This window comes from Asparagus officinalis, chromosome 1 (genome assembly GCF_001876935.1).
Source record: "Asparagus officinalis chromosome 1, Aspof.V1, whole genome shotgun sequence".
Lineage (NCBI taxonomy): Eukaryota > Viridiplantae > Streptophyta > Magnoliopsida > Asparagales > Asparagaceae > Asparagus > Asparagus officinalis.
The window spans coordinates 25,771,995-25,784,505 of NC_033794.1; the positions used below are offsets into that span (position 1 = coordinate 25,771,995).

The 12,511-nt window shown below is 39.8% G+C and overlaps 1 protein-coding gene across 1 annotated transcript in view; it reads left to right on the top strand.

Moving 5' to 3' along the window:
* LOC109832312 (protein ENHANCED DISEASE RESISTANCE 2-like) overlaps positions 1-12,509 on the top strand; it is a 23,960-nt gene extending 11,451 nt beyond the window's left edge. The window contains exons 6-22 of the mRNA XM_020399733.1: positions 5,682-5,746; positions 5,823-5,939; positions 6,109-6,149; positions 6,817-6,920; positions 6,991-7,086; positions 7,965-8,029; positions 8,108-8,179; positions 8,274-8,429; positions 8,563-8,792; positions 8,869-8,908; positions 8,999-9,153; positions 9,264-9,365; positions 10,409-10,453; positions 11,353-11,493; positions 11,583-11,678; positions 12,052-12,153; positions 12,396-12,509. Of these exons, the coding sequence (XP_020255322.1) occupies positions 5,682-5,746; positions 5,823-5,939; positions 6,109-6,149; positions 6,817-6,920; positions 6,991-7,086; positions 7,965-8,029; positions 8,108-8,179; positions 8,274-8,429; positions 8,563-8,792; positions 8,869-8,908; positions 8,999-9,153; positions 9,264-9,365; positions 10,409-10,453; positions 11,353-11,493; positions 11,583-11,678; positions 12,052-12,153; positions 12,396-12,509 (1,741 nt within the window). The remainder of the gene's footprint in view (positions 1-5,681; positions 5,747-5,822; positions 5,940-6,108; positions 6,150-6,816; positions 6,921-6,990; positions 7,087-7,964; positions 8,030-8,107; positions 8,180-8,273; positions 8,430-8,562; positions 8,793-8,868; positions 8,909-8,998; positions 9,154-9,263; positions 9,366-10,408; positions 10,454-11,352; positions 11,494-11,582; positions 11,679-12,051; positions 12,154-12,395) is intronic.

Consider the following 12,511-nt stretch of genomic DNA (forward strand, 5'->3'; position numbering starts at 1 on the left):
CGACGACGAAGCTACTAAAGCCCTAACTCTCGATGAAGCCGCTGTGGACCCGACGAAGCCCCGACCTGACGAAGCCGCTGTGGAAACCCTAGCTCTCGATGAAGGCTGGCCAAGAACAGAGAGGAGATGGAAGGTTTGCTGTGGGATCCTCGTTGAGCTTATCAGTGAGGAGATTGATCCTGGTTTGTTTTTCTTTTAAAGGAGTTCTCTTTATTAGATGATTAAGTAGTTGTGTTGCGATCTTGGTGCCCTGAGGATGGGAACAACAATTGGTGGGGTGTGCTTTCTGTACGAAAACGAGTAGGGAGTTTCGTTCATAATTGTGCAGTAATGGGTTGTTGAGGTGAAAATAACAATATATGCCATGATTGGAGGAAGAGGATTGAGTATTTGGTAATATCTTGTGGATTGCATTTGTGAACCCTGCCTCGTTTTCTCCGCTGCCTTTTATGAGATCGGTGTGAGGAAACCGAATACAAGTTGGATCGATGGCGGAGACTGGCAGAAATCCGATGGAGGAGATCATCAAGAAGTTGAATCCTGAGGAGATCTCAACATTGATGCAACTGATGAGGTTATTGGCGGGAGAGGGCTCGACAAAACCACCACCCAAGAAGGTGGAGCTTCCACCTATCGATGTAAAGCTTGATGGACCCGCGACATATCTGAGTTGGTCACGCCGGGTGAGATATACCCTTGCCGGGAGGAGCCTGGAGGGATATCTGACGGGGGAGAAGACTGAGCCAGCTGAGGGTTTCGCAGAGATAAATGACCTTAGGAGGGTGCAGGATGTCTGGGAGAAGCTGAGGAAGACCTATGATGGGGTGGGGAATAACCTGAGGGTATTCCAAATGGAGAAGGAGATCAGCGCTACGGTCCAGGGAGAGAGGACTGTACAGGAGTACGCCACAGAGCTGGAGCGCTTGTGGATCGATCACGATCATTTCTCACCCCTAACAAGTTGCAAGGACCCGGAGTGCAAGGAGCACGAATCCTCTTTACAAAAGAGGACCATGTTATTTCTCCAAGGCTTGGCTCCAGCGTATGAGCAGAGGACGACATTGCTACTAACCCAGACGAAGATCCCACCACTGGAGGAGGCAGTCTCGACTATAATACAGGAGGAGAGCCGTATCAGGCTACTGGCTGAGACAAGTAGACTTACAAGGGAGAAGTCTGCACCGGTGGTCTCCAACCCAGGTAACACTGGATTCAGAGGGGAGACTAGGCAGTGCTTCAACTGTGGAGATATAAGCCATCTAAAACAGATGTGCCCTAAGCCACCCAAGGAGAAGGACTGGGGTGGACGTGGTCAGGCTGGAGGCCTTGGTCGTGGCCATGGAGGTAGGCGAGGTGGAAGAGGAGGCCACCGGGCAAACTTGACGGTGGCAGAAAAGGAAGAAGAAGCTGAGATGATCTTCACGGATGAGAATTTGGCGCTCTTGGCAACACTGAGGAGGAAGCAGAGAGCAGTAGGTGATGTGTCTGAGGGGGCATCTATTACTTTCTCTGGAGGAGACTATGCCAATTACGTCCTTCGCGCACACCCAAACGAGGGAAGATCCACTGCCTGGATAATGGATTCTGGAGCATCCAGACATGTAACAGGCAATGTCAGTGAGTTCTCATCTTACACTCACTTGGCAGAAGCAGAGAGCATCCAGATCGCTGATGGTACAACACAGACTGTGGTTAGTAAGGGCACCGTTAGTTGTACAGGTTCTATAACTTTATCTAATATTCTGCATGCTCCTTCATTTCCTGTTAGCCTGTTATCCATTAGTGCCATTATCCTCCAACTAAATTATATTATTTTTTTGACATTCCCAATGTGGTCTTCCAGGAGAAGGGGCCAGGACGAAGACTTGGGACTGAGACATGACGTAGCGGGCTGTGGTACCTGAACCACAAAGGGATGGACTTAGCACTGACATCTGTAGTTGCGAGGACGGGAACAGGAGGAGCTAAAATGTGTGCATAAGATGAGTTAATGCTCTATCATCAACAAATGAGACATCCGTCATTCGGCATTTTGGGAAAAATATATCCAACTCTGTTTGAAAAAGTAAATAAGCATAAGCTTCAGTGTGATGCTTGTGAGTCTGGGAAGCTTATTAGAAGCTCCTATGTTAGTTCAGATAGTAGGAGTTCTTGTAAGTTTGAAGTAATACACTCTGATATATGGGGACTCTGTCTGGTAAATTCTATAAATGGATGCAAGTTTTTTGTTACATTTATTGATTGCTTCTCTAGAGTCGCTTGGGTGTATCTTATAAAAAATAAAAGTGATGTAGTTGGTTGTTTCAAAGATTTTCATAAGCACATCCAGACTCAGTATTGTGCTGTAGTAAAGGTGTTGAGGTCGGATAATGGGACAAAGTATACCAACAGAACACTTAGAGAGTATCTGTCAGCTCAGAGGATTCTACACCAGACTACATGCCCATACACCCCAGCTCAGAATGGGATAGTAGAGAGGAAGAACAGACATCTCCTAGAAGTTGCTAGGAGTATGATGATGGCGATGAATGTCCCAAAGATGTTGTGGGGATAAACAGTCTTGACTGTTACTCACTTAATCAACAGGATGCCTTCGAGTGTGTTGGAGTGGAAGTCACCTCGTGAGACACTGAAGGGAGATAACGGGGGGGGGGGGGGGGCTACCATTGAGGATATTTGGTTGTGTACTTTGTGAAAGACAACAGACCATCGGTTGGAAAGCTAGACCCTAGGGCTGTGAAGTGTATATTCGTGGGATATAATGGCACTCAGAAAAGGTATGTCTGTTGGAGCCCGGTGGAGAAAAGGCTGTTTGTCAGCATGGATGTGCGGTTTCGGGAGCTCGAGCCATACTACACAGTGAGGGTTACTTCACCGTTTGGCGACTTGCCCGACACTGGAGGTATAAGGCGAGAGGGGGAGAATGATGAGAGCTCAAGGGGGTTAATCCCAATTTTGATTCCGTACTCAAAGGAGAAGGAGGATGAAGGCGAATGGGAGGAGGAGATAAGGGGTGTTAGGCCTACAGCTCAGGGGGAGTTGCTTACATACAGTAGGAGGGGTAAGGAGTCAGAAGTACCTACAGTGATAGTGCCAGTGTCTAGTCCCTCGTCCAGTTCTACTCCAACTCCTGAGACACCTACACTACCCTCCACTTCAGGTAATACCATTCCTAGTCCTACCCCTCTTCCCACTCCAATGTCAGTAAGGAGGACTACTCGCAGTAATGCGGGAAATCCTCCTGAGAGATATGGTTAGAATCTAGCTCAATTTGTTTCCTATTCTCACATATCCCCTTCACATGGAGCATTCATTGCATCATTAGATTCTGTTATTATACCTAACAACTGGCACGTTGCTAAGAAGGATCCAAAGTGGAAAGCAGCTATGCATGAAGAGCTGGGGGCTCTTGAAAAGAACTACACGTGGGAATTAGCGACACTGCCAGCAGGGAAAAGATCAGTGGGATGCAAGTGGGTGTTTACCGTGAAGCAGAATCCAAAAGGAAAGGTTGAACGATACAAGACACGATTGGTGGCAAAAGGGTACAGTCAGACATACGACATTGACTGCGATGAAACTTTTGCACCAGTGACGAAGATGAGTACTGTTCGGACGCTGATTTCTCTGACAGCAAATGGTGGATGGGAACGACACCAACTGGATGTGAAAAATATGTTTCTTCATGGAGATCTAGTGGAAGAGGTGTATATGGAGATACCACCTGGATGTGGCACAGGTCAGACAGTGGATAAGGTCTGCAGGCTGAAGAAATCTCTGTATGGGCTGAAGCAGTCCCCTCGAGCATGGTTTGACAGGTTCAGAAGAGCCATGGTTGGTATGGGATACAGACAGATCAATGCCGACCATATTATATTCTTCAGAAGAAGTGGGGGTCACATCACTATGCTGGCAGTGTATGTGGATGATATGATCATCATAGGGGATGATGAGAAGGAGATTGCTCAGCTCAAGGTAAGATTGAGCAAAGAATTCGAAGTGAAGGATCTAGGTCAGTTTTGATATTTTCTTGGGATAGAGATAGCTCATGGACCTAAGTGGATTGTTCTCTCCCAGAGAAAGTATGCACTGGATCTTCTTGCAAAAACATGGATGTTAGGGTGCAAGTCTGCTGTTACACCGATTGATCAGAGTCTCAGGCTAAGTGCTGAGGCAGGAGAACCTGTTGATCGTGAGAGATATCAAAGATTGGTGGGCAGGCTAATCTACCTGAGTCACATACGTCCAGACATCTCATTTGCGGTAAGCGTGGTGAGCCGCTACATGCATGACCCGAGGAAGGGTCATATAGATACAATATACTAGATACTGAGATATCTGAAGGGAGCCTCTGGCAAAGGACTAAGATTCAGGAGGAGTGGCCAGATGAACATTGAGGGCTACTGTGACTCAGATTGGGCTAGCTGCGGAGATGATCAGAGGTCTACCTCAGGGTATTGCATATTTATAGGAGGCACCTTAGTCTCATGAAAAAGCAAGAAGCAATCTGTGGTGACAAGATCAACAGCTAAAACAGAGTACAAAGCCATGATCTTGGTGGATGCGGAGTTGATGTGGCTGAAGAGCATGCTGATAGAGCTGAACCTTGACTAAGGGGCCAAGATGAGTTTGTGGTGCGACAACAAGTCAGCTATCAGCATCGGCAATAACCCAGTTCAGCATGACAGAACTAAGCACATCGAGATTGATAGATTCTTCATCAATGAGAAGCTGAACAGTGGGCTACTGAAGTTAGGCCATGTTCCAAGTAAGGAGCAGGCTGCAGACTGCTTGATTAAAGGACTTAGCTCAGTAGATCTAACTAAAGGGTGTAATAAGATGTGCTTAATAGATATCTTTCGCCCATCTTGAGGAGGAGTGTTGAGAAGTTAATGTAATTGAAGGATATTAGAGGGGTTTTATGTAAATGTGTGTGTAAGGCTATATAAGCCAAGCTATTCTATCAATAGAAGATACCTTTTTAGCCCTATTCTTTCAACTATTTTGCTTTCTCGTAAATCTGGTTATAGGGTAATTTGTGTAATTTCCCAACAAAATTATGAATGGTTCTCGAGTTCATCATTCTTCAAAGTGGCGGGACTGGACTTAGTTATGGCTGCATCTGACTTTGTTTGTCGGATAAGAAAAATTTTGGATATCTTTACGTGATCTAACAGTTTATTCTTTTAAAAGTGATCTTTACTAATGTTTTTGACGATAGATTTCAACTTATAAACGATGCATTAATCGAGAGCATATAGCATGTTGCCGGCATTTTTATCTAAAAGTAACAGTTTTGGTATTTTTTTGTGAGACCTCTAACAGTTTGGGATAGTTTTGCGAAATTACCCTTTCTTAAACAAAGCTGAAAATCTATTTATATTGCCTGTGTGTATTTAGATCTCTTTAAATTTATAGACATGCAGATAAAGTGATAGGGTTGAAAGTTTCTTTCTTATTATATAAACAACTTCTTGTTTTCCTGTCTCATCTAGTACATAACATTTTCTTTTCTCCTTTCATTCATTCACCTTTTTGGTCTTTGCAACTGTAACATTATTCTCAGGCAGGTAGAGATGGACCGTCCTTCGAAACCTTACACTGTTTTCCCCTTACTTTCATCACTTTAGAAATTTATATGTGCTGTTTCTAATTCTTTCGTATTTGAATATTTCTTTAAGATTCAGTCAAGAAGATGAAGAAGAGCATCAGCAAGTTTTGCTTCCAAGGAGAAAGACGATAAATGGTACGTAATGATGCAGTGTATTGTGTTGTTTATTGATGTATTATGCAGAAATTTCTGCTAATTCTTCTCATTGCAGAACCTCCAGGTTCAGTACCAGATTGGACTCAGGAGCTTGAATCTGGGTTATCAAATCAGGATAATTCCGTCCAAGCTTCTTCCAGCAGACACTGGCGCTTAGTTAGATTGCAGAATGGCAAGTTATCTTCTCTTGTTATATTTATTACCTGTTGAAAAATTCTGTTTTCTTAAATGAATAGCTTGCATCTGTTTAGAGCATTATAGTCTCCAAGGCACCAAGGCCCATCTAATCTTTCCTTCATCTTGAAAGGTGCAATACTAAGTTTTATGTGCATGAACTACAGGTTTACGATTTTTTGAAGAACTTCTAGAAGCTGACCTCCTTGTATGTAGTAAGATTCCAGTTAATGTTTTTGCATTAAAATATAGGGTTTTTTTAGATACTAGTCCCTTAAATCTTCAATAATTGCATATTAGACACTCAAATCTTGGAAATTACATATTAGTCCCTCAAATCCTATAGGGTCTTGCCCTCAAATCCTATAGGGTCTTGCAAAATGGTCCCTCTGTTTGTATTTCAGTTAAAAACCTGGGGTTGGGTTAACTCCTAGCCTAATATCTGTCATCACCAAACTACTACTCTTTCTTATGTTTCAAATATTTGTGAAGCTCAACTTTTGGTTAGGATTTTTTTCTAACCATTGGAGAAGAACTCAAATGAGTTTAAGTTTTTTAAGCGGGTATTGGGTTTAAACCTATTAAGAAATGGGTTTGGGAACATAATAGAGGGATAAAATGGTCACTTTGCCTGCAATCGCTAGATTTAACTGAATATTCTCGTCAAATCTAACGTAATTTAACTTGAAGGACCATTTCACAAGACCCTTTAGTATTTGAGGGACTAATATGCAATTTGCAAGATTTGAGGGACTAGTATGCAATTATTGACTATTTAAGGGGCTAATATCTAAAAAATCCAAAAATATAAAATTGACTGGTTTAGTCTGAGATTGAAACTCCAGATTGGTCAATTTATGTTGTGTTAAGTGCAGCCATCTAGCTGCAGTAAAGCAATGAAAGCTGTCGGCGTAATAGAGGCCACATCCGAAGCGATATTTGAACTCATAATAAGCATGGATTGCAGCACTCGATTTGAGTAAGTTTACCTTTGCTCTCTGTTTTTTTGCAAACTAATTTCCTAAATCTGCTTTATATGTTCTTTGTAGGTGGGATTGCTGCTTTCAGTATGGTAGCTTAGTCGAGGAGGTTGATGGACATACAGCTGTTCTCTATCATAGGTTACATCTGGACTGGTTGCCAAAGTAATTTCTGCTTCCTAGCCTGTTGCACAACAGTTCAATTTCATGATATAAGAATTTGGTTTTAGAAATCCTGGATTGCTGACAAACTAGAACTAATCAAGCGTTAAGCAAATAATAGACAGTACAACTACATGTAAGCAGGCCATATACAAAGGAAAAATTGTCTCATTAGATATCCTAGAAGAATATTTTCTACCATTTCTATTAATCACATAAAAAATAATAACGGGATTACTTACGTGGTTAGCTACAAAGTGTTACTAGGCCTTACTTCCTCTGGAAAAAGAAGTTTTTGTTTTCCTGTCCTGGGTCTACAAGCTCAAGAACGACCCTGTACATTCCTTCAGCTCTATTTCTCTGATAAAATTAATTACATCATGTTTATCTTCTATAAGAAATTATCTCAGAGGAATTCCAGGAAAGAATTGACCAAGATATTACGGTCAGTTGACAATCTTATGCCGATCCTCTACAAGTGCTCCCTATTACAAATGTTTCTTGGGAAGGGGACTATGGGAAAGAAAGGAGCTTAGGATAGAACCTAAAATGGCATCGACAGGTTGGTTGAGAAAATAGTACATTTTGAATTTATAACCTAGCATAATGCAATTTAAAGATTTACATTTGTTCATGTAGATTGCGAAATCAGGATATGCTTTTACTAAGTGATATCTCTATCCGTGTATATGGACACAAACATGGTTTTAATATATAATACTCCTGCTTATATGGAGGATTGATTTATTTAATTATTTCCCATATTTGTATGTTTCATTACATGTTTCTTCAGATGTTATCATCATGCTCAGCATATTCTTCTTTTTTGCCCCCCTTTCAATTTAAAGAATGCAAAATATCTGACTATTTACTTATTGCAGGTTTGCATGGCCACGAGATCTTTGTTATGTGCGTTACTGGCGGTATAATGATGATGGAAGCTATGGTGAGCTTTCCATTTGATACCCTCCACTGTTCTGTCACTTTATGTAATGCTTGTTCTTGGACATGTTCCATTGTGCAGTTATATTATTTCGGTCTAGGGAGCATACGGACTGTGGTCCACAGCCAGGATTTGTCAGAGCTCACATAGAAAGTACATCTATCTATTTGCTCGGACTAAATTAAAGATCTTATAATTTACTTTTCAAAGTTTTTTCAGTTCTCTAATGAAGGTTGATGTCATTCAGGTGGTGGGTTCAAAATATCTCCTCTCAGATCTCGAAATGGGAGACCTCGAACTCAAGTACAACACCTTATGCAGATTGATATGAAGGGATGGATATCTTTTTTTTCCCCATCATTTCAGCAATATTCTTTAATTCGAATGTTGAATAATGTTGCTGGTAATGCTTCCTATTACTAATGTAATAATGTTTCTTGGTACACTAATTTTTTTCGATAATATATGACTTACTAATTAACTTCCATTTTAGCTTATTAAGTATGTAAACTTTGTCAAAATTCTGTCTTTAACAGGGCTGCGTGACTGGTTTTCCCAAACAGACGAAACTCACAGAATTACAAGAATTCCTGTCATGTCGAACATGACCTCAGATTCTCTTTCTCTCGAGAAAGACCAAATGGCTGAAGAATCAGATATGCCCCCTACTCCATCATTAGATCAGATTCGTTCTTCCAGCAAACATTCAGTTATGCTGGATGAGGAATCTGATGAGGATGAAGATCAATTTCAGAATGAATTAGAGGTGTATAGACTGCTATACTTGTTGACATATCCCTCATTTACATTATTCTGAGTTTTGAAAATGTTCCAATTTACAGGAATACCCAGTCAAGCCCGAAACAGATATTAAACAGACAGGTCTCTTCACTTTCCTGCTTCAGGGATGAAATATGATTGAATATACTGTAGCATCTAATTTTAGTTTGTTGTATTATTTTGAAACTACAGCTTCTGATCAAGAGCTATCAGATCAAATTGATCTATCTTGTATTTCGGGTAACTTACGATGGGATGATGGGGATAATGGTCGTGACTGTTGGAAAACATCAGATGGAAACAACTTTAAAGTCCGTAGTAAGAATTTTATGTCTGACAAAAGTAAGGTCAGTGGTGCTTTCTGGAATGAATCCTGCATTTCCATCCTTTTCAAACTCGTTCAATGCAAGTTCTATACCTTCTAATTTTTTGTTTATGATCCAATTTTGTGTAATAGGTTCCTGCTGGGAAACCTCTTATGAAGCTTGTCGCAGTTGACTGGTTGAAGGACACAAAACGAATAGATCATGTCGGCAGACGACATGGCTGTGCTGCTCAAGTAAGTTATATCAGTAATTTGATAAGCTTATGTTATTTGTCTTTTATATGACTGTGAGAAAGAATAGGGTGCGTTTACTTGTATAAGCTTTGTATTTCCTCAAATACTGAATGATATTTGGGTTACATTTACACCCTTTCAAGTTGATGTTCTAGCAATGTATAATTCACTGATGGTTTTGTTTTGCTGTTTATCCTGATAGGTTCTACACACATGACTTCAATATCATTTGATACAACTTTCTAAATAGAACTTTGCATTGTTCATATTTTACAGAAAGATCTCATAAATGCCACCAAAAGAGGGATATTTAACTACTATGGGGACAATATTTGCTTAAATTCTTATTTAAACATGGAGGACTTCTGTTTCACTGTTTACCTTAATAAATAGGCATATCTAAAATTTCAGTAACAACATATGGAGGTTTATGATTTCGGAAGCAGTGGACATACGCACTAGACATGATAAATTTAATCTCTTGTGATGTATGATGGATACTTGTATACATATAGGTAGAGTAATATTGAATAAGATCAATTTCTGACAACTACAAAAAATTCAAAAATGTGCAACTCTCAGTGGCGAGTATGTAGTTTCTTTAAGAATGAGCATATCACTTTGAAAGGTCGAACATCCTTGATGCCTACAATGTTGATCTCTTGATTTAACTAAACCACACCAAGTTATGATTCACATAACTGACATCTCTTACAAGACACATTGACAGGAGAGCTATGCAGAAGAGCCAAATGATGAATCATGAACTATACACCTTTATTCATAAGAAAGATGTAAAAGAATACAATTCCTCTTCGGGTACATAACTAATTGATTAATTTCTCCCTTGGTACTAGAAACAAGAAAACTGTTAGTGTGTACCTATATTGTAGGAGATTTTCAATTGAACTATTAATTACAAACCAAAATCTTACTTTTAAATTCATGTATTTTGTTTTAGACTTATTTCCCTGTTGTGAGGCTATTTTATCTATGTTGTTGAACAAACTCACTCTAAAATATGGTCTTATTCACTGATGCAGGTTGCTTCTGAGAAAGGGCTGTCTTCTTTGATTATAAATCTTCAAGTAAGTATGCAGGTTTATTTCTCCTCATAATTTGACATTTGTTCATTAGCTTTTCTTTTAGTCAAACAAATCTTCAAAATCTTATGTACTCACTATGAAATATTTCTCTGCACATTGGTAAACATAGCATTTCTTTTTGGGAGAAACTTTTATCGTTCAAATCAAAGGTTCTCATACCTCACAGTTTTCTGCAAATTGGTGAGAAAACATAGAACTAACATAATTTTTTCATTGATTTAATCCGTTCATTCATAGAGCTTTTATGAAATATGAAGCCAATGGTTTAAAAACTTAATCGCCAAATGGGGAAGCATCTATGGTGTTTTGTTCCAGAGTTCAGGCGATAGTTCATTCAGTTGTTTTTGGTTTTCAACGAAATGAAAGTGTAAATTGGCATGTCAACGTATAGCCTTCGTTTCAGGTCAAACCCAATCTGATTAAGCTAATTTAAAATGTCCGTCAATATTTATATCTAATAGTAACTATTCAAAACCAGATACAAGATAAAACATCAAGATCCACACTACTGCTAGGGATATTCTGCAAGTAATGAGTAAAAATGTAAAAACACCAACAATATGTTTTCTCTGGGATATTGCTTGCAAATTCTTAATGTTGTAAGTTACTGAATCTCTCTTGCAAACCTACCATCCCATACTACATTTTCCTTTTCCATAGTTTTTTTAATATATATAGGGAATGATGGGTATGAGGTGGCAGCTCATTTTGCTAAATAACCTACCAAAATATGAGTGGTGAGATTCACACCTTTTGATGTGACTAGCAAGTTGAGCCTCACCACGTGGCTATCTCTTGGTAGCTCATTTAACAAAATGAGCCACCACCTTATATGCATTATTTCCTTTAATATATCACACATTAAATACTTATTCTTGCAGGTTCCCGGATCAACCTTTTACAGTTTGGTGTTTTACTTTATGATAAAAACATTGAAACCTGGATCACTTCTGCAACGTTTCTTTGATGGTGATGATGAGTTTCGAAGTAGTAGGTTCAAGCTCATTCCGGCAGTTCCTAAGGTCTTTGTCTTCCTGTGAATTATTTGTCCAATCTGGCTGTAGTTTTTACTGCACCATGTCACTCTCCTGACTTTAATCTAATTGCGCAGGGCTCCTGGATCGTGCGCCAAAGTGTAGGAAACAGTGCCTGTCTGCTGGCCAAAGCCGTAGATTGCACCTTCATTCGTGAACCAAAGTACTTGGAAGTAAGAAATATCGTAGCATCATCCTACACAAAGAAATCTCATATAAGAAACCATACATGAATTCAAGGCTTAATTTCACGGACCCTTGTAGTATAGCTGTTTTGTACTTATGACCCCAATTGTTCCTTTGTTGCAGATAGACCTGGATTAAATATTTTGTCTGAGAACTCACTAATTTACCCTGGGGCATTATCTGCCAAAATTTCACCCAGGGTAAAAGAATAAAAAAAAAATTAACCCAAGGGCTCTATCCCCAACAATTGAACCACGGGGGTAGAAAGTTACAAAAAAACAATACTACATGGGATCTATATGCAATTAGCCCCATCTTCTTAATGTTTGCAAAAGTTTAAGGCAACTTAATTTCATGCAGATAGATGTTGATATCGGTTCTTCCACAGTGGCAAAAGGAGTTTTAGGACTTGTCTTGGGTGTAGTCACTACGCTGGTTGTTGACATGGCTTTTCTGGTACAGGTATTCTTTATGATTTGCTCAGTTCGATTACACATAAATTTTCCAGGTTGAGAATCTGCCTACGTTTAAGATTATGCTTCTTTGAGGCTTCAAGTTCGCAAAAGTTTTATAGAGTTTTTGCTTCGTGCTAGCACTATAAAATCTTGATAGCACCACGGCATGATGTTTGCATACACTTTCATTGATCTTGATAGCTCTCCAGGGTAAGTATTAAAATGTTGAAATCATCGCTGTGTTTGCAGGGAAACACCGCTGAAGAGCTCCCAGAGCAGATTATTGGTTCTGTCCGTATTTCACATCTTGAGCTCGCATCTGCAGTAGCTTCAGGACTTGATATTAATCCTTTAGACGAATGAAA